The sequence below is a fragment of the Coregonus clupeaformis genome, chromosome 13 (genome assembly GCF_020615455.1).
Source record: "Coregonus clupeaformis isolate EN_2021a chromosome 13, ASM2061545v1, whole genome shotgun sequence".
Lineage (NCBI taxonomy): Eukaryota > Metazoa > Chordata > Actinopteri > Salmoniformes > Salmonidae > Coregonus > Coregonus clupeaformis.
In genome coordinates, this window is record NC_059204.1 from 55,284,770 (window position 1) to 55,305,001 (window position 20,232).

Below are 20,232 nucleotides of genomic sequence, written 5' to 3' on the forward strand. Positions count from 1 at the left end.
TTACCAACTGCCATACACATCCTCTGAAGTGCGGGCTTGCTATCTCGAAGTGCGATGTTCTTGGGTGCTGTGTCTTAACTGGTCAAATCTCCTATTTGGAAACAAGATACTCTGGTTTGAATCCTAACATTGCATGTGACAATAATGACATATTCTTTGCTAATGCAGTTGAATGTGCTCCATTTCTGCACAAGAAATAGACAGGCACAGGGTAAAAAAATTGCTGTCCTCCATGTAAGCCTCTTAATAACAACCTCGAAATCAATCTTCTGCGTACTGTCTTATAACTACCACACGCTAACCGATTGCCACTCAAAGCACTCTCTTGCTGACCACCGTACTTTTCACAATGCATGAGAATCTTAATCTCAGGGTTATAGGTCCGAGGCCCAAACCAACTCTCTGACTCACCTAGAAAACTACAATCCAGGTTCGAATGTCAGGTAAATCCCAAATTAGCTATTGCATGTACAGCCTGGCTAGCTCAGTCGGTAGAGCATGAGACTCTTAATCTCAGGGTCGTGGGTTCGAGCCCCACGTTGGGCGTCTTTGTCTTCGGCAAATATCCAACTCACGTTACCAACTGCCATACACATCCTCTGAAGTGCGGGCTTGCTATGTCGAAGTGTGATGTTTATTTGGTGCTGTGGCTTAACTGGTCAAATCTCCTATTTGGAAAAATGATACTCTGGTTCGAATCCTAACATTGCATGTGACAATAATGACATATTCTTTGCTAATGCAGTAGTGTGCTGCCATCTTGTTAGAAGGTAACAGATTTATTTTATTATAGTGATTAAGAGTGACTTTCATTGTGTTCCATGGTGTTTAGCGCCCCCTAGTGGAGCTTTCTGGTACTTAGAATTATGTACGAAAACCCGGAAGTAAAGTTGTTATTATGCACGCGACAAGCAGCTAGAAACAACGTTACTGTACAGTTCTTTCAGTGCAACTATTTATTGTTACGCTTCAGCCTCGGAAAATATTTGTTTGTAAGTTCAATTCAAGCATATTACAAGTGATGATAATATTGTTATTGACAGAATTGCTTACTTATCAATGTTAATTGGTTACATTTACTCACGCAAATTGCATTGACTTTCATGGATGCCGTTAGCTGTATTAGTTTGCTCGTGCGTCATGTAAAAGAAGTGTAAAACATACTATAGTTTGTTACTGTTTCTAGTGTAATATGCTTTGTTATTGTACAGAGGTGTTTGTACATTATTAGAGTAATGAAAGGAGTTGGCTAGTTGTTACTCATAGAGTAATTATCTATTTGGTTTGTCGTCATGCCAGATATATGGAAACTTGGCACTTGCTTTGTATTTATGCAACTTCAACTTGAAATGTATAATGTACAGCTACAGTATGTCAATGTGAATTGAATACTAAAGTATATTATTTTCTGTATTTACAGTTTCACAACATAAACGTTTTCAATACATTCGTTCAAGAAAAGTCACGCCTTGGAAGTTTTATTGAAGACTCAGTTGTTAGCTATCTGTCTAGTTTTGCACGGGAACGCAATTCAAGGGCAGAATAGTGAAAAAACATCATCACGGCGGGCTCAAGCACAAGAATAATCGCACGTGGTGGTTATGATTCTACGTTCATTAGCCAACAAAGCCTCTGATCCTAGGGATGACCAGCAGTCTACGATGCAGCAACCAGAGGCAAGTGTTCGACAGAAAGAGGAAGAGGAGCGAGTAAGAGAGATGGAGGAGCCTCTTCAGCACATTGAGACCAAGTCTCAGTCAACAAGATCAAGGTCATCAAAACAGTCAAGCAGATCCTCAACGGCGAGTTATGCAGCCATCAAAGCACGTGCCAAGGCGGACGCAGCGCGTGCTAGAGTCTCCTATGCTGAAAAGGAAGCTTCTATGATGAAACAAAAAGCGGAACTGGATGCAAGTTTATATGTCCTCCAAGTTGAGAGAACAGCTGCTGCTGCGTTGGCTGAAGCTGTAGCCTTTGAAGAAGCTGTAGAGTCTGAACGCAGAGAGCTCCACAGAGAACTCAACACAGGGACACAGCCCTTAAGTCCAGTCCAACGTACTCGTGAGTATGTGCAACAACATGCTAGGCCCTACTTTGCTGAAATGCCATTTGAAGTAGAGACACAAGAGCTTAGTGTTGACCCAGATACAGGCCACAATCCAGAAAGTAGCAAACAACGGAGCATGAGCAGAGACTCTCCGTACAAAAGAAATGAAAAGCAGCATGGTGGAAAGGGAAAACAAACCCACTTCCAGTCACCGACACAAGGCTTCCCTGAGTCACAAGTGGCACCAGAACTCACCAAGTACCTCCTGCGCCGTGAGATGGTGAGTTCCGGACTCCTGAAGTTTGATGATCGTCCTGAAAATTATTGGGCATGGAAAGCATCTTTTCTCAATGCGACCAGAGACTTGAATCTATCAGCCAGGGAAGCGTTAGATCTAATTACCAAGTGGCTAGGGGGCAGAGTCGTCTGAGCAAGCAAAGAGAATTAGATCTGTCTATATTCTCAATGCAACAGCAGGGCTTAACATGGTCTGGCAACGACTAGAAGAGTGCTATGGTACACCTGAAGTGATCGAGAATGCACTGTTGAAGAAAATTGATGAATTTCCAAAACTGTCTAACAAAGACAATCACAAACTAAGAGAACTGGGTGACATTCTTCTCGAACTGGAGTGTGCTAAAGAAGAAGGGTACCTTCCAGGCCTCGCTTATCTGGACACATCTCGTGGGGTAAACCCTATAGTAGAGAAACTTCCATTCAGTTTACAAGAGAAATGGATAGCACAGGGATCCAAATACAAGGAGGACTATCGGGTAGCATTCCCACCATTCTCGTTTTCTCGAGATTCATCAGGAACCAGGCGAAAATTAGAAACGACCCCAGCTTCACCCTCTACACCTCAACTACCCAGGTGTCTGTGAAAAATGAGAAACCTGTCAGATACAACAGCAAGACACCTGTGACTGTACACAAAACAGATGTGTCATCTGAGCCCTCAGACCACCAAACCAAACCCAGTAAGACAAAGGTTGAAAGCCCTGACCATCACTGTCCAATACATAACAAGCCTCATCCTCTTAAAAAGTGTCGCGGATTTAGATACAAAACTCTAGATGAGCGCAAAGCATATCTCAAAGAGAATGGCATTTGTTTCCGATGTTGTGGGTCAACTCAGCACAGAGCTAAAGACTGTAAGGTGTCAATCAAGTGCTCCGAGTGTGACAGCGACAGACATCTTGCTGCTCTGCATCCAGGTCCAGCTCCTTCAACGATAGACACCGCTACAGCAGAGAAAGAGCATGGCGGGGAGCAAGGTGAAGATGCTCTTCTATCAGTCACCTCAAAGTGTACCGAGATCTGTGGTGAGGCAGCCAATCCAAGATCATGTTCAAAAATATGCCTAGTCAAAGCTTATCCAGCTGGGAAAAGAGAGAAAGCTGTCAAAATGTATGCAGTGCTTGATGAACAGAGCAACAAATCTCTGGCCAAGACAGAGTTTTTCAATCTCTTCAACATCAATGACAACTCTGCTCCATACACCATGAAGACCTGTTCTGGGGTAACAGAGACTTCAGGCAGGAGAGCCGTCAACTTCATGGTGGAGTCTATAGACGGACACAAGCAGCTCACTCTCCCTACTCTGATAGAGTGTGACATGATGCCAGACGATAGAATGGAGATTCCCTCCCCAGACATTGCGCATTATCATCCCCATCTGCAACCAGTGGCGGACAAAATTCCAGCTGTAGACCCAGACGCTCCCATTCTCCTGCTCTTAGGACGAGACATCTTAAGGGTACACAAGGTACGAGAACAAATCAATGGGCCCCACGACACTCCTTATGCACAGCGACTCGACCTCGGGTGGGTCATCGTGGGTGAAGTTTGTCTGGGAACGGCTCACCGACCAGCCAGTGTTAACGTGTTCAGGACAAACATACTTCAAAATGGTCGCACGTCCTATCTGAGCCCTTGCCCTGACATCATCCAGGTGAAAGAGAACTACAGCAGCGTAGCTCAGCAACACATTTCTCTCTCTACAGGGCACTCGAGAGATCCAAGCACAACTGTAAACACTGACAGCAATCCAGCAGACCAAGCAACCAGGCCCATACGAGCCGCACTCTTAAAGCACACCAGTTGGTTCTCAGGTCCCCCTTTTCTGGCTCAAGCAAACTCAAGTGAGTCTGAGACCATCAATTTTGACCTTGTAGAGCCTGACGCAGACGCAGAGATTCGGCCAGACGTCACTGCCTTCGTCACTAAGGTTTCTGGAGCTCAATTCGGCTCTCATCGCTTTGAGAGGTTCTCGAACTGGAAAGCTCTCAATCGAGCCACAGCACGACTCATTCATGTTGCCAGATCCTTTCACGAAAGTGCGGACGACAACAACTGCAGAGGCTGGCATCAGTGTAAAAAACCATGCAGTACAAGTGAGTTGTCACAAGCCAAAACAGCAATCATTCACTGTGTGCAACATGAAGCCTTCAAAGAGGAATTCAAATGCCTTGAGAAAGGAAAAGAGTTACCAAAACAAAGTACACTCAAAAAGCTGAACCCAGTGATTGATGAGGATGGGTTGCTGAGGGTGGGAGGCCGATTATCCTCTGCCGACCTGTCACAAGACGAAAAACATCCTCTCATCATCCCACGGACGCATCATGTCGCCACTCTGCTGGTAAGACATTATCACGAGCAAGTGGCTCACCAGGGCCGTCATTTTTCAGATGGAGCTATTCGAGCAGCAGGCTTCTGGATTATTGGGAGCAAACATCTGGTCTCTGGTATCATCCACAAGTGTGTCACCTGCCGTAAGGTTAGAGGAAAGTCAGTTGACCAAAAGATGGCGGACTTACCTGCAGACAGACTCACATCAGAGCCACCATTCACCAGTGTTGGACTTGATGTGTTTGGACCATGGAATGTCATAACTCGTCGCACTAGAGGTGGTAGTGCAGACTCCAAGCGATGGGCGGTACTCTTTACATGTATGTCTACTAGAGCAGTCCATATTGAGCTCATCGAATCCATGTCCACATCCAGCTTCATCAACGCGCTGAGGCGTTTTTTCTCTATCCGTGGTCCAGCAAAAGTGCTACGCTCTGATCGAGGTACAAACTTTATAGGTGCCTGCAGGGAACTGGGAATCGACACAAATGACTCAGAGTTGACTAAATACCTCTCAGACAAGGGATGTACTTGGATATTTAATCCCCCACACTCGTCTCATATGGGTGGTTCTTGGGAGAGACTCATTGGGGTTGCCAGACGTATCCTTGATGCTATGCTGTTTCAGACGGGCTCCACTCGTCTCACACATGAGGTCTTGAGCACTCTTATGTCTGAAGTTATGGCAATAATCAATGCGAGACCCCTAGTGTCAGTGTCAACCGATCCTGACATGCCTGCCATTCTTACACCCTCAATGTTACTGACACAAAAGACCAACGCTACCTCAGCCCCTTCTGGATATTTCCACATGAACGATCTTCATGGAAAACAGTGGAAGCAAGTCCAGTGTCTCGCTGACACTTTTTGGAAAAGGTGGAGACAGGAGTACCTGACAACACTGCAGAGACGCAGAAAATGGACAGCAGAAAAGCCAAATGTGAAAGTGGGAGATGTTGTCTTATTGAAAGACAGTCAGACGCACAGAAATGACTGGCCAGTCGGACTTGTGGTCAAAACCTTTCCCAGTACTGACGGAAAGGTCAGGAAAGTAGAACTAAAGGTTGTCAAGCAAGGGATTGCTAAGGTGTTTCTGAGACCAATCTCAGAGATTGTTGTTCTTCTTTCTGAAGCATCCTAGAGGAGAAATATTTTATTTCATAGTGGCACAATCTCATTATACCAGGCGGGGAGTGTGCTGCCATCTTGTTAGAAGGTAACAGATTTATTTTATTATAGTGATTAAGAGTGACTTTCATTGTGTTCCATGGTGTTTAGCGCCCCCTAGTGGAGCTTTCTGGTACTTAGAATTATGTACGAAAACCCGGAAGTAAAGTTGTTATTATGCACGCGACAAGCAGCTAGAAACAACGTTACTGTACAGTTCTTTCAGTGCAACTATTTATTGTTACGCTTCAGCCTCGGAAAATATTTGTTTGTAAGTTCAATTCAAGCATATTACAAGTGATGATAATATTGTTATTGACAGAATTGCTTACTTATCAATGTTAATTGGTTACATTTACTCACGCAAATTGCATTGACTTTCATGGATGCCGTTAGCTGTATTAGTTTGCTCGTGCGTCATGTAAAAGAAGTGTAAAACATACTATAGTTTGTTACTGTTTCTAGTGTAATATGCTTTGTTATTGTACAGAGGTGTTTGTACATTATTAGAGTAATGAAAGGAGTTGGCTAGTTGTTACTCATAGAGTAATTATCTATTTGGTTTGTCGTCATGCCAGATATATGGAAACTTGGCACTTGCTTTGTATTTATGCAACTTCAACTTGAAATGTATAATGTACAGCTACAGTATGTCAATGTGAATTGAATACTAAAGTATATTATTTTCTGTATTTACAGTTTCACAACATAAACGTTTTCAATACATTCGTTCAAGAAAAGTCACGCCTTGGAAGTTTTATTGAAGACTCAGTTGTTAGCTATCTGTCTAGTTTTGCACGGGAACGCAATTCAAGGGCAGAATAAGTAGAATGTGCTCCATTTCTGGACAAGAAATAGACAGGCACAAGGTAAAACAATTGCTGTCCTCCATGTGAGCCTCTTAATAACAACCTCGAAATCAATCTTCTGCGTACTGTCTTATAACTACCACACGCTAACCGATTGCACCACAGGAGCCACTCAATGCACTCTCTTGCTGATCACCGTACTTTTCACAATGCATGAGAATCTTAATCTCAGGGTTATAGGTCCGAGGCCCAAACCAACTCTCTGACTCACCTAGAAAACTACAATCAAGGTTTGAATGTCAGGTAAATCCCAAGCTAGCAATTGCAAATACAGCCTGGCTAGCTCAGTCGGTAGAGCATGAGACTCTTAATCTCAGGGTCGTGGGTTCGAGCCCCACGTTGGGCGTACTTTTTCTTCTGCAAAAATCCAACTGACGTTACCAACTGCCATACACATCCTCTGAAGTGCGGGCTTGCTATCTCGAAGTGCGATGTTCTTGGGTGCTGTGTCTTAACTGGTCAAATCTCCTATTTGGAAACAAGATACTCTGGTTTGAATCCTAACATTGCATGTGACAATAATGATGTATTCTTTGCTAATGCAGTTAAATGTGCTCCATTTCTGGACAAGAAATAGACAGGCACAGTGTAAAAAAATTGCTGTCCTCCATGTGAGCCTTTTAATAACAACCTCGAAATCAATCTTCTGCGTACTGTCTTATAACTACCACACGCTAACCGATTGCACCACAGGAGCCACTCAAAGCACTCTCTTGCTGATCACCGTACTTTTCACAATGCATGAGAATCTTAATCTCAGGGTTATAGGTCCGAGGCCCAAACCAACTCTCTGACTCACCTAGAAAACTACAATAAATGTTTGAATGTCAGGTAAATCCCAAGCTAGCAATTGCACATACAGCCTGGCTAGCTCAGTCGGTAGAGCATGAGACTCTCAATCTCAGGGTCGTGGGTTCGAGCCCCACGTTGGGCGTACTTTTCTTCTGCAAAAATCCAACTGACGTTACCAACTGCCATACACATCCTCTGAAGTGCGGGCTTGCTATCTCGAAGTGCGATGTTCTTGGGTGCTGTGTCTTAACTGGTCAAATCTCCTATTTGGAAACAAGATACTCTGGTTTGAATCCTAACATTGCATGTGACAATAATGACGTATTCTTTGCTAATGCAGTTAAATGTGCTCCATTTCTGGACAAGAAATAGACAGGCACAGTGTAAAAAAATTGCTGTCCTCCATGTGAGCCTTTTAATAACAACCTCGAAATCAATCTTCTGCGTACTGTCTTATAACTACCACACGCTAACCGATTGCACCACAGGAGCCACTCAAAGCACTCTCTTGCTGATCACCGTACTTTTCACAATGCATGAGAATCTTAATCTCAGGGTTATAGGTTCGAGGCCCAAACCAACTCTCTGACTCACCTAGAAAACTTCAATCCAGGTTCGAATGTCAGGTAAATCCCAAGTTAGCTGTTGCACATACAGCCTGGCTAGCTCAGTCGGTAGTTCATGAGACTCTAAATCTCAGGGTTGTGTGTTTGAGCCCCACGTTGGGGGTCCTTTTCTTCGGCAAAAATCCAACTGACGTTACCAACTGCCATACACATCCTCTGAAGTGCGGGCTTGCTATCTCGAAGTGCGATGTTCTTGGGTGCTGTGTCTTAACTGGTCAAATCTCCTATTTGGAAACAAGATACTCTGGTTTGAATCCTAACATTGCATGTGACAATAATGACTATTTCTTTGCTAATGCAGTTGAATGTGCTCCATTTCTGCACAAGAAATAGACAGGCACAGGGTAAAAAAATTGCTGTCCTCCATGTAAGCCTCTTAATAACAACCTCGAAATCAATCTTCTGCGTACTGTCTTATAACTACCACACGCTAACCGATTGCACCACTCAAAGCACTCTCTTGCTGACCACCGTACTTTTCACAATGCATGAGAATCTTAATCTCAGGGTTATAGGTCCGAGGCCCAAACCAACTCTCTGAGTCACCTAGAAAACTACAATCCAGGTTCGAATGTCAGGTAAATCCCAAGCTAGCTATAGCACATACAGCCTGGCTAGCTCAGTCGGTAGAGCATGAGACTCTTAATCTCAGGGTCGTGGGTTCGAGCCCCACGTTGGGCGTCTTTGTCTTCGGCAAATATCCAACTCACGTTACCAACTGCCATACACATCCTCTGAAGTGCGGGCTTGCTATCTCGAAGTGTGATGTTTATTGGGTGCTGTGGCTTAACTGGTCAAATCTCCTATTTGGAAACATGATACTCTGGTTCGAATCCTAACATTGCATGTGACAATAATGACATATTCTTTGCTAATGTGCTCCATTTCTGGACAAGAAATAGACAGGCACAAGGTAAAACAATTGCTGTCCTCCATGTGAGCCTCTTAATAACAACCTCCAAATCAATCTTCTGCGTACTGTCTTATAACTACCACACGCTAACCGATTGCACCACAGGAGCCACTCAATGCACTCTCTTGCTGATCACCGTATTTTTCACAATGCATGAGAATCTTAATCTCAGGGTTATAGGTCCGAGGCCCAAACCAACTCTCTGACTCACCTAGAAAACTACAATCAAGGTTTGAATGTCAGGTAAATCCCAAGCTAGCAATTGCACATACAGCCTGGCTAGCTCAGTCGGTAGAGCATGAGACTCTTAATCTCAGGGTTGTGGGTTCGAGCCCCACGTTGGGCGTACTTTTCTTCTGCAAAAATCCAACTGACGTTACCAACTGCCATACACATCCTCTGAAGTGCGGGCTTGCTATCTCGAAGTGCGATGTTCTTGGGTGCTGTGACTTAACTGGTCAAATCTCCTATTTGGAAACAAGATACTCTGGTTTGAATCCTAACATTGCATGTGACAATAATGACGTATTCTTTGCTAATGCAGTTAAATGTGCTCCATTTCTGGACAAGAAATAGACAGGCACAGTGTAAAAAAATTGCTGTCCTCCATGTGAGCCTCTTAATAACAACCTCGAAATCAATCTTCTGCGTACTGTCTTATAACTACCACACGCTAACCGATTGCACCACAGGAGCCACTCAAAGCACTCTCTTGCTGATCACCGTACTTTTCACAATGCATGAGAATCTTAATCTCAGGGTTATAGGTCCGAGGCCCAAACCAACTCTCTGACTCACCTAGAAAACTACAATCCAGGTTCGAATGTCAGGTAAATCCCAAATTAGCTATTGCACATACAGCCTGGCTAGCTCAGTCGGTAGAGCATGAGACTCTTAATCTCAGGGTCGTGGGTTCGAGCCCCACGTTGGGTGTTGTTTTCTTCGGCAAATATCCAACTCACGTTACCAACTGCCATACACATCCTCTGAAGTGCGGGCTTGCTATCTCGAAGTGTGATGTTTATTGGGTGCTGTGGCTTAACTGGTCAAATCTCCTATTTGGAATCATGATACTCTGGTTCGAATCCTAACATTGCATGTGACAATAATGACATATTCTTTGCTAATGCAGTTGAATGTGCTCCATTTCTGGACAAGAAATAGACAGGCACAGGGTAAAAAAATTGCTGTCCTCCATGTAAGCCTCTTAATAACAACCTCGAAATCAATCTTCTGCGTACTGTCTTATAACTACCACACGCTAACCGATTGCCACTCAAAGCACTCTCTTGCTGACCACCGTACTTTTCACAATGCATGAGAATCTTAATCTCAGGGTTATAGGTCCGAGGCCCAAACCAACTCTCTGACTCACCTAGAAAACTACAATCCAGGTTCGAATGTCAGGTAAATCCCAAATTAGCTATTGCATGTACAGCCTGGCTAGCTCAGTCGGTAGAGCATGAGACTCTTAATCTCAGGGTCGTGGGTTCGAGCCCCACGTTGGGCGTCATTTTCTTCGGCAAATATCCAACTCACGTTACCAACTGCCATACACATCCTCTGAAGTGCGGGCTTGCTGTCTCGAAGTGCGATGTTTATTGGGTGCTGTGGCTTAACTGGTCAAATCTCCTATTTGGAAACATGATACTCTGGTTCGAATCCTAACATTGCATGTGACAATAATGACATATTCTTTGCTAATGCAGTTGAATGTGCTCCATTTCTGGACAAGAAATAGACAGGCACAAGGTAAAACAATTGCTGTCCTCCATGTGAGCCTCTTAATAACAACCTCGAAATCAATCTTCTGCGTACTGTCTTATAACTACCACACGCTAACAGATTGCACCACAGGAGCCACTCAAAGCACTCTCTTGCTGATCACCGTACTTTTCACAATGCATGAGAATCTTAATCTCAGGGTTATAGGTCCGAGGCCCAAACCAACTCTCTGACTCACCTAGAAAACTACAATCCAGGTTCGAATGTCAGGTAAATCCCAAATTAGCTATAGCATGTACAGCCTGGCTAGCTCAGTCGGTAGAGCATGAGACTCTTAATCTCAGGGTCGTGGGTTCGAGCCCCACGTTGGGCGTGTTTTTCTTCGGCAAATATCCAACTCACGTTACCAACTGCCATACACATCCTCTGAAGTGCGGGCTTGCTATCTCGAAGTGTGATGTTTATTGGGTGCTGTGGCTTAACTGGTCAAATCTCCTATTTGGAATCATGATACTCTGGTTCGAATCCTAACATTGCATGTGACAATAATGACATATTCTTTGATAATGCAGTTGAATGTGCTCCATTTCTGGACAAGAAATAGACAGGCACAGGGTAAAAAAATTGCTGTCCTCCATGTAAGCCTCTTAATAACAACCTCGAAATCAATCTTCTGCGTACTGTCTTATAACTACCACACGCTAACCGATTGCCACTCAAAGCACTCTCTTGCTGACCACCGTACTTTTCACAATGCATGAGAATCTTAATCTCAGGGTTATAGGTCCGAGGCCCAAACCAACTCTCTGACTCACCTAGAAAACTACAATCCAGGTTCGAATGTCAGGTAAATCCCAAATTAGCTATTGCATGTACAGCCTGGCTAGCTCAGTCGGTAGAGCATGAGACTCTTAATCTCAGGGTCGTGGGTTCGAGCCCCACGTTGGGCGTCATTTTCTTCGGCAAATATCCAACTCACGTTACCAACTGCCATACACATCCTCTGAAGTGCGGGCTTGCTGTCTCGAAGTGTGATGTTTATTGGGTGCTGTGGCTTAACTGGTCAAATCTCCTATTTGGAAACATGATACTCTGGTTCGAATCCTAACATTGCATGTGACAATAATGACATATTCTTTGCTAATGCAGTTGAATGTGCTCCATTTCTGGACAAGAAATAGACAGGCACAAGGTAAAACAATTGCTGTCCTCCATGTGAGCCTCTTAATAACAACCTCGAAATCAATCTTCTGCGTACTGTCTTATAACTACCACACGCTAACCGATTGCACCACAGGAGCCACTCAAAGCACTCTCTTGCTGATCACCGTACTTTTCACAATGCATGAGAATCTTAATCTCAGGGTTATAGGTCCGAGGCCCAAACCAACTCTCTGACTCACCTAGAAAACTACAATCCAGGTTCGAATGTCAGGTAAATCCCAAAGTAGCTATTGCATATACAGCCTGGCTAGCTCAGTCGGTAGAGCATGAGACTCTTAATCTCAGGGTCGTGGGTTCGAGCCCCACGTTGGGCGTGTTTTCTTCGGCAAATATCCAACTCACGTTACCAACTGCCATACACATCCTCTGAAGTGCGGGCTTGCTATCTCGAAGTGCGATGTTTATTGGGTGCTGTGTCTTAACTGGTCAAATCTCCTATTTGGAAACATGATACTCTGGTTTGAATCCTAACATTGCATGTGACAATAATGACATATTCTTTGCTAATGCAGTTGAATGTGCTCCATTTCTGGACAAGAAATAGACAGGCACAGGGTAAAACAATTGCTGTCCTCCATGTGAGCCTCTTAATAACAACCTCGAAATCAATCTTCTGCGTACTGTCTTATAACTACCACACGCTAACAGATTGCACCACAGGAGCCACTCAAAGCACTCTCTTGCTGACCACCGTACTTTTCACAATGCATGAGAATCTTAATCTCAGGGTTATAGGTCCGAGGCCCAAACCAACTCTCTGACTCACCTAGAAAACTACAATCCAGGTTCGAATGTCAGGTAAATCCCAAATTAGCTATTGCATGTACAGCCTGGCTAGCTCAGTCGGTAGAGCATGAGACTCTTAATCTCAGGGTCGTGGGTTCGAGCCCCACGTTGGGTGTCGTTTTCTTCGGCAAATATCCAACTCACGTTACCAACTGCCATACACATCCTCTGAAGTGCGGGCTTGCGATCTCGAAGTGCGATGTTCTTGGGTTCTGTGGCTTAACTGGTCAAATCTCCTGTTTGGAAACATGATACTCTGGTTCGAATCCTAACATTGCATGTGACAATAATGACATATTCTTTGCTAATGCAGTTGAATGTGCTCCATTTCTGGACAAGAAATAGACAGGCACAAGGTAAAAAAATTGCTGTCCTCCATGTGAGCCTCTTAATAACAACCTCGAAATCAATCTTCTGCGTACTGTCTTATAACTACCACACGCTAACCGATTGCACCACAGGAGCCACTCAAAGCACTCTCTTGCTGATCACCGTACTTTTCACAATGCATGATAATCTTAATCTCAGGGTTATAGGTCCGAGGCCCAAACCAACTCTCTGACTCACCTAGAAAACTTCAATCCAGGTTCGAATGTCAGGTAAATCCCAAATTAGCTATTGCACATACAGCCTGGCTAGCTCAGTCGGTAGAGCATGAGACTCTTAATCTCAGGGTCGTGGGTTCGAGCCCCACGTTGGGGCGTCTTTTTCTTCGGCAAATATCCATCTCACGTTACCAACTGCCATACACATCCTCTGAAGTGCGGGCTTGCTATCTCGAAGTGTGATGTTTATTGGGTGCTGTGTCTTAACTGGTCAAATCTCCTATTTGGAAACAAGATACTCTGGTTCGAATCCTAACATTGCATGTGACAATAATGACATATTCTTTGCTAATGCAGTTGAATGTGCTCCATTTCTGCACAAGAAATAGACAGGCACAAGGTAAAACAATTGCTGTCCTCCATGTAAGCCTCTTAATAACAACCTCGAAATCAATCTTCTGCGTACTGTCTTATAACTACCACACGCTAACCGATTGCACAAACACTCAAAGCACTCTCTTGCTGACCACCGTACTTTTCACAATGCATGAGAATCTTAATCTCAGGGTTATAGGTCCGAGGCCCAAACCAACTCTCTGACTCACCTAGAAAACTACAATCCAGGTTCGAATGTCAGGTAAATCCCAAATTAGCTATTGCATGTACAGCCTGGCTAGCTCAGTCGGTAGAGCATGAGACTTTTAATCTCAGGGTCGTGGGTTCGAGCCCCACGTTGGGCATCTTTGTCTTCGGCAAATATCCAACTCACGTTACCAACTGCCATACACATCCTCTGAAGTGCGGGCTTGCTATGTCGAAGTGTGATGTTTATTGGGTTCTGTGGCTTAACTGGTCAAATCTCCTGTTTGAAACATGATACTCTGGTTCGAATCCTAACATTGCATGTGACAATAATGACATATTCTTTGCTAATGCAGTTGAATGTGCTCCATTTCTGGACAAGAAATAGACAGGCACAAGGTAAAACAATTGCTGTCCTCCATGTGAGCCTCTTAATAACAACCTCGAAATCAATCTTCTGCGTACTATCTTATAACTACCACACGCTAACCGATTGCACCACAGGAGCCTCTCAATGCACTCTCTTGCTGATCACCGTACTTTTCACAATGCATGAGAATCTTAATCTCAGGGTTATAGGTCCGAGGCCCAAACCAACTCTCTGACTCACCTAGAAAACTACAATCAAGGTTTGAATGTCAGGTAAATCCCAAGCTAGCAATTGCACATACAGCCTGGCTAGCTCAGTCGGTAGAGCATGAGACTCTTAATCTCAGGGTCGTGGGTTCGAGCCCCACGTTGGGCGTACTTTTCTTCTGCAAAAATCCAACTGACGTTACCAACTGCCATACACATCCTCTGAAGTGCGGGCTTGCTATCTCGAAGTGCGATGTTCTTGGGTGCTGTGTCTTAACTGGTCAAATCTCCTATTTGGAAACAAGATACTCTGGTTCAAATCCTAACATTGCATGTGACAATAATGACGTATTCTTTGCTAATGCAGTTAAATGTGCTCCATTTCTGGACAAGAAATAGACAGGCACAGTGTAAAAAAATTGCTGTCCTCCATGTGAGCCTCTTAATAACAACCTCGAAATCAATCTTCTGCGTACTGTCTTATAACTACCACACGCTAACCGATTGCACCACAGGAGCCACTCAATGCACTCTCTTGCTGATCACCGTACTTTTCACAATGCATGAGAATCTTAATCTCAGGGTTATAGGTCCGAGGCCCAAACCAACTCTCTGACTCACCTAGAAAACTTCAATCCAGGTTCGAATGTCAGGTAAATCCCAAGTTAGCTGTTGCACATACAGCCTGGCTAGCTCAGTCGGTAGTTCATGAGACTCTAAATCTCAGGGTTGTGTGTTTGAGCCCCACGTTGGGGGTCCTTTTCTTCGGCAAATATCCAACTCACGTTACCAACTGCCATACACATCCTCTGAAGTGCGGGCTTGCTATCTCGAAGTGCGATGTTCTTGGGTGCTGTGTCTTAACTGGTCAAATCTCCTATTTGGAAACAAGATACTCTGGTTTGAATCCTAACATTGCATGTGACAATAATGACATATTCTTTGCTAATGCAGTTGAATGTGCTCCATTTCTGCAAAAGAAATAGACAGGCACAGGGTAAAAAAATTGCTGTCCTCCATGTAAGCCTCTTAATAACAACCTCGAAATCAATCTTCTGCGTACTGTCTTATAACTACCACACGCTAACCGATTGCCCACTCAAAGCACTCTCTTGCTGACCACCGTACTTTTCACAATGCATGAGAATCTTAATCTCAGGGTTATAGGTCCGAGGCCCAAACCAACTCTCTGACTCACCTAGAAAACTACAATCCAGGTTCGAATGTCAGGTAAATCCCAAATTAGCTATTGCATGTACAGCCTGGCTAGCTCAGTCGGTAGAGCATGAGACTCTTAATCTCAGGGTCGTGGGTTCGAGCCCCACGTTGGGCGTCTTTTTCTTCGGCAAATATCCAACTCACGTTACCAACTGCCATACACATCCTCTGAAGTGCGGGCTTGCTATCTCGAAGTGTGATGTTTATTGGGTGCTGTGGCTTAACTGGTCAAATCTCCTATTTGGAAACATGATACTCTGGTTCGAATCCTAACATTGCATGTGACAATAATGACATATTCTTTGCTAATGCTTAATGTGCTCCATTTCTGGACAAGAAATAGACAGGCACAAGGTAAAACAATTGCTGTCCTCCATGTGAGCCTCTTAATAACAACCTCGAAATCAGTCTTCTGCGTACTGTCTTATAACTACCACACGCTAACCGATTGCACCACAGGAGCCACTCAAAGCACTCTCTTGCTGACCACCGTACTTTTCACAATGCATGAGAATCTTAATCTCAGGGTTATAGGTCCGAGGCCCAAACCAACTCTCTGACTCACCTAGAAAACTACAATCCAGGTTCGAATGTCAGGTAAATCCCAAGTTAGCTATTGCACGTACAGCCTGGCTAGCTCAGTCGGTAGAGCATGAGACTCTAATCTCAGGGTTGTGGGTTCGAGCCCCACGTTGGGTGTCCTTTTCTTCGGCAAATATCCAACTCACGTTACCAACTTCCATACACATCCTCTGAAGTGCGGGCTTGCTATCTCGAAGTGCGATGTTTATTGGGTGCTGTGTCTTAACTGGTCAAATCTCCTATTTGGAAACATGATACTCTGGTTCGAATCCTAACATTGCATGTGACAATAATGACATATTCTTTGCTAATGCAGTTGAATGTGCTCCATTTCTGGACAAGAAATAGACAGGCACAGGGTAAAAAAATTGCTGTCCTCCATGTAAGCCTCTTAATAACAACCTCGAAATCAATCTTCTGCGTACTGTCTTATAACTACCACACGCTAACCGATTGCCACTCAAAGCACTCTCTTGCTGACCACCGTACTTTTCACAATGCATGAGAATCTTAATCTCAGGGTTATAGGTCCGAGGCCCAAACCAACTCTCTGACTCACCTAGAAAACTACAATCCAGGTTCGAATGTCAGGTAAATCCCAAATTAGCTATTGCATGTACAGCCTGGCTAGCTCAGTCGGTAGAGCATGAGACTCTTAATCTCAGGGTCGTGGGTTCGAGCCCCACGTTGGGCGTCATTTTCTTCGGCAAATATCCAACTCACGTTACCAACTGCCATACACATCCTCTGAAGTGCGGGCTTGCTATTTCGAAGTGCGATGTTGTTGGGTGCTGTGTCTTAACTGGTCAAATCTCCTATTTGGAAACATGATACTCTGGTTCGAATCCTAACATTGCATGTGACAATAATGACATATTCTTTGCTAATGCAGTTGAATGTGCTCCATTTCTGGACAAGAAATAGACAGGCACAAGGTAAAACAATTGCTGTCCTCCATGTGAGCCTCTTAATAACAACCTCGAAATCAATCTTCTGCGTACTGTCTTATAACTACCACACGCTAACAGATTGCACCACAGGAGCCACTCAAAGCACTCTCTTGCTGATCACCGTACTTTTCACAATGCATGAGAATCTTAATCTCAGGGTTATAGGTTCGAGGCCCAAACCAACTCTCTGACTCACCTAGAAAACTTCAATCCAGGTTTGAATGTCAGGTAAATTCCAAGTTAGCTGTTGCACGTACAGCCTGGCTAGCTCAGTCGGTAGAGCATGAGACTCTAAATCTCAGGGTTGTGTGTTTGAGCCCCACGTTGGGGGTCCTTTTCTTCGGCAAAAATCCAACTGACGTTACCAACTGCCATACACATGCTCTGAAGTGCGGGCTTGCTATCTCGAAGTGCGATGTTCTTGGGTGCTGTGTCTTAACTGGTCAAATCTCCTATTTGGAAACATGATACTCTGGTTCGAATCCTAACATTGCATGTGACAATAATGACATATTCTTTGCTAATGCAGTTGAATGTGCTCCATTTCTGGACAAGAAATAGACAGGCACAGGGTAAAAAAATTGCTGTCCTCCATGTGAGCCTCTTAATAACAACCTCGAAATCAATCTTCTGCGTACTGTCTTATAACTACCACACGCTAACCGATTGCCACTCAAAGCACTCTCTTGCTGACCACCGTACTTTTCACAATGCATGAGAATCTTAATCTCAGGGTTATAGGTCCGAGGCCCAAACCAACTCTCTGACTCACCTAGAAAACTACAATCCAGGTTCGAATGTCAGGTAAATCCCAAATTAGCTATTGCATGTACAGCCTGGCTAGCTCAGTCGGTAGAGCATGAGACTCTTAATCTCAGGGTCGTGGGTTCGAGCCCCACGTTGGGCGTCGTTTTCTTCGGCAAATATCCAACTCACGTTACCAACTGCCATACACATCCTCTGAAGTGCGGGCTTGCTATCTCGAAGTGTGATGTTTATTGGGTGCTGTGGCTTAACTGGTCAAATCTCCTATTTGGAAACATGATACTCTGGTTCGAATCCTAACATTGCATGTGACAATAATGACATATTCTTTGCTAATGCAGTTGAATGTGCTCCATTTCTGGACAAGAAATAGACAGGCACAGGGTAAAAAAATTGCTGTCCTCCATGTAAGCCTCTTAATAACAACCTCGAAATCAATCTTCTGCGTACTGTCTTATAACTACCACACGCTAACCGATTGCCACTCAAAGCACTCTCTTGCTGACCACCGTACTTTTCACAATGCATGAGAATCTTAATCTCAGGGTTATAGGTCCGAGGCCCAAACCAACTCTCTGACTCACCTAGAAAACTACAATCCAGGTTCGAATGTCAGGTAAATCCCAAATTAGCTATTGCACATACAGCCTGGCTAGCTCAGTCGGTAGAGCATGAGACTCTTAATCTCAGGGTCGTGGGTTCGAGCCCCACGTTGGGCGTCTTTTTCTTCGGCAAATATCCAACTCACGTTACCAACTGCCATACACATCCTCTGAAGTGCGGGCTTGCTATCTCGAAGTGTGATGTTTATTGGGTGCTGTGGCTTAACTGGTCAAATCTCCTATTTGGAAACATGATACTCTGGTTCGAATCCTAACATTGCATGTGACAATAATGACATATTCTTTGCTAATGCAGTTGAATGTGCTCCATTTCTGGACAAGAAATAGACAGGCACAGGTAAAACAATTGCTGTCCTCCATGTGAGCCTCTTAATAACAACCTCGAAATCAATCTTCTGCGTACTGTCTTATAACTACCACACGCTAACCGATTGCACCACAGGAGCCACTCAAAGCACTCTCTTGCTGATCACCGTACTTTTCACAATGCATGAGAATCTTAATCTCAGGGTTATAGGTTCGAGGCCCAAACCAACTCTCTGACTCACCTAGAAAACTTCAATCCAGGTTCGAATGTCAGGTAAATCCCAAGTTAGCTATTGCACATTCAGCCTGGCTAGCTCAGTCGGTAGAGCATGAGACTCTAAATCTCAGGGTTGTGTGTTCGAGCCCCACGTTGGGGTCCTTTTCTTCTGCAAATATCCAACTCACGTTACCAACTGCCATACACATCCTCTGAAGTGCGGGCTTGCTATCTCGAAGTGCGATGTTCTTGGGTGCTGTGTCTTAACTGGTCAAATCTCCTATTTGGAAACAAGATACTCTGGTTCGAATCCTAACATTGCATGTGACAATAATGACATATTCTTTGCTAATGCAGTTGAATGTGCTCCATTTCTGGACAAGAAATAGACAGGCACAGGGTAAAAAAATTGCTGTCCTCCATGTGAGCCTCTTAATAACAACCTCGAAATCAATCTTCTGCGTACTGTCTTATAACTACCACACGCTAACCGATTGCCACTCAAAGCACTCTCTTGCTGACCACCGTACTTTTCACAATGCATGAGAATCTTAATCTCAGGGTTATAGGTCCGAGGCCCAAACCAACTCTCTGACTCACCTAGAAAACTACAATCCAGGTTCGAATGTCAGGTAAATCCCAAATTAGCTATTGCATGTACAGCCTGGCTAGCTCAGTCGGTAGAGCATGAGACTCTTAATCTCAGGGTCGTGGGTTCGAGCCCCACGTTGGGCGTCATTTTCTTCGGCAAATATCCAACTCACGTTACCAACTGCCATACACATCCTCTGAAGTGCTGGCTTGCTATCTCGAAGTGTGATGTTTATTGGGTGCTGTGGCTTAACTGGTCAAATCTCCTATTTGGAAACATGATACTCTGGTTCGAATCCTAACATTGCATGTGACAATAATGACATATTCTTTGCTAATGCAGTTGAATGTGCTCCATTTCTGGACAAGAAATAGACAGGCACAGGGTAAAAAAATTGCTGTCCTCCATGTAAGCCTCTTAATAACAACCTCGAAATCAATCTTCTGCGTACTGTCTTATAACTACCACACGCTAACCGATTGCCACTCAAAGCACTCTC

At 44.2% G+C, this 20,232-nt stretch overlaps 1 protein-coding gene and 19 non-coding genes across 20 annotated transcripts; all 20 read left to right on the forward strand.

The window, feature by feature from the left end:
- The first annotated feature begins 473 nt into the window (after positions 1-473).
- Positions 474-546, forward strand: trnak-cuu. The gene has a single exon. It is a non-coding gene; the product is annotated as a tRNA-Lys (tRNA).
- Positions 547-2,860: 2,314 nt separating this feature from the next.
- Positions 2,861-5,818, forward strand: LOC123492229. The gene has a single exon (XM_045224593.1). It carries the CDS (start codon positions 3,453-3,455, stop codon positions 5,814-5,816), a length of 2,364 nt encoding a protein of 787 aa, XP_045080528.1. The 5' UTR covers positions 2,861-3,452; the 3' UTR covers positions 5,817-5,818.
- Positions 5,819-6,984: 1,166 nt separating this feature from the next.
- trnak-cuu lies at positions 6,985-7,057 on the forward strand. The gene has a single exon. It is a non-coding gene; the product is annotated as a tRNA-Lys (tRNA).
- Positions 7,058-7,572: 515 nt separating this feature from the next.
- trnae-cuc lies at positions 7,573-7,645 on the forward strand. Its single transcript has one exon. It is a non-coding gene; the product is annotated as a tRNA-Glu (tRNA).
- A 1,092-nt stretch (positions 7,646-8,737) lies between these two features.
- On the forward strand, positions 8,738-8,810 carry trnak-cuu. The gene has a single exon. It is a non-coding gene; the product is annotated as a tRNA-Lys (tRNA).
- Positions 8,811-9,315: 505 nt separating this feature from the next.
- Positions 9,316-9,388, forward strand: trnak-cuu. Its single transcript has one exon. It is a non-coding gene; the product is annotated as a tRNA-Lys (tRNA).
- Positions 9,389-9,902: 514 nt separating this feature from the next.
- trnak-cuu lies at positions 9,903-9,975 on the forward strand. The gene has a single exon. It is a non-coding gene; the product is annotated as a tRNA-Lys (tRNA).
- A 504-nt stretch (positions 9,976-10,479) lies between these two features.
- Positions 10,480-10,552, forward strand: trnak-cuu. Its single transcript has one exon. It is a non-coding gene; the product is annotated as a tRNA-Lys (tRNA).
- A 515-nt stretch (positions 10,553-11,067) lies between these two features.
- On the forward strand, positions 11,068-11,140 carry trnak-cuu. Its single transcript has one exon. It is a non-coding gene; the product is annotated as a tRNA-Lys (tRNA).
- A 504-nt stretch (positions 11,141-11,644) lies between these two features.
- On the forward strand, positions 11,645-11,717 carry trnak-cuu. The gene has a single exon. It is a non-coding gene; the product is annotated as a tRNA-Lys (tRNA).
- A 515-nt stretch (positions 11,718-12,232) lies between these two features.
- On the forward strand, positions 12,233-12,305 carry trnak-cuu. The gene has a single exon. It is a non-coding gene; the product is annotated as a tRNA-Lys (tRNA).
- A 514-nt stretch (positions 12,306-12,819) lies between these two features.
- trnak-cuu lies at positions 12,820-12,892 on the forward strand. Its single transcript has one exon. It is a non-coding gene; the product is annotated as a tRNA-Lys (tRNA).
- A 514-nt stretch (positions 12,893-13,406) lies between these two features.
- Positions 13,407-13,480, forward strand: trnak-cuu. The gene has a single exon. It is a non-coding gene; the product is annotated as a tRNA-Lys (tRNA).
- A 509-nt stretch (positions 13,481-13,989) lies between these two features.
- Positions 13,990-14,062, forward strand: trnak-uuu. Its single transcript has one exon. It is a non-coding gene; the product is annotated as a tRNA-Lys (tRNA).
- Positions 14,063-14,576: 514 nt separating this feature from the next.
- On the forward strand, positions 14,577-14,649 carry trnak-cuu. The gene has a single exon. It is a non-coding gene; the product is annotated as a tRNA-Lys (tRNA).
- A 1,091-nt stretch (positions 14,650-15,740) lies between these two features.
- On the forward strand, positions 15,741-15,813 carry trnak-cuu. Its single transcript has one exon. It is a non-coding gene; the product is annotated as a tRNA-Lys (tRNA).
- A 1,088-nt stretch (positions 15,814-16,901) lies between these two features.
- trnak-cuu lies at positions 16,902-16,974 on the forward strand. The gene has a single exon. It is a non-coding gene; the product is annotated as a tRNA-Lys (tRNA).
- Positions 16,975-18,064: 1,090 nt separating this feature from the next.
- trnak-cuu lies at positions 18,065-18,137 on the forward strand. The gene has a single exon. It is a non-coding gene; the product is annotated as a tRNA-Lys (tRNA).
- A 504-nt stretch (positions 18,138-18,641) lies between these two features.
- trnak-cuu lies at positions 18,642-18,714 on the forward strand. The gene has a single exon. It is a non-coding gene; the product is annotated as a tRNA-Lys (tRNA).
- A 1,089-nt stretch (positions 18,715-19,803) lies between these two features.
- trnak-cuu lies at positions 19,804-19,876 on the forward strand. The gene has a single exon. It is a non-coding gene; the product is annotated as a tRNA-Lys (tRNA).
- The last annotated feature ends 356 nt before the right edge of the window (positions 19,877-20,232 follow it).

Bases quoted from the DNA above. Each gene is read 5' to 3' on its own strand.
- LOC123492229 (XM_045224593.1), top strand. From the start codon at position 3,453: ATGTATGCAGTGCTTGATGAACAGAGCAACAAATCTCTGGCCAAGACA.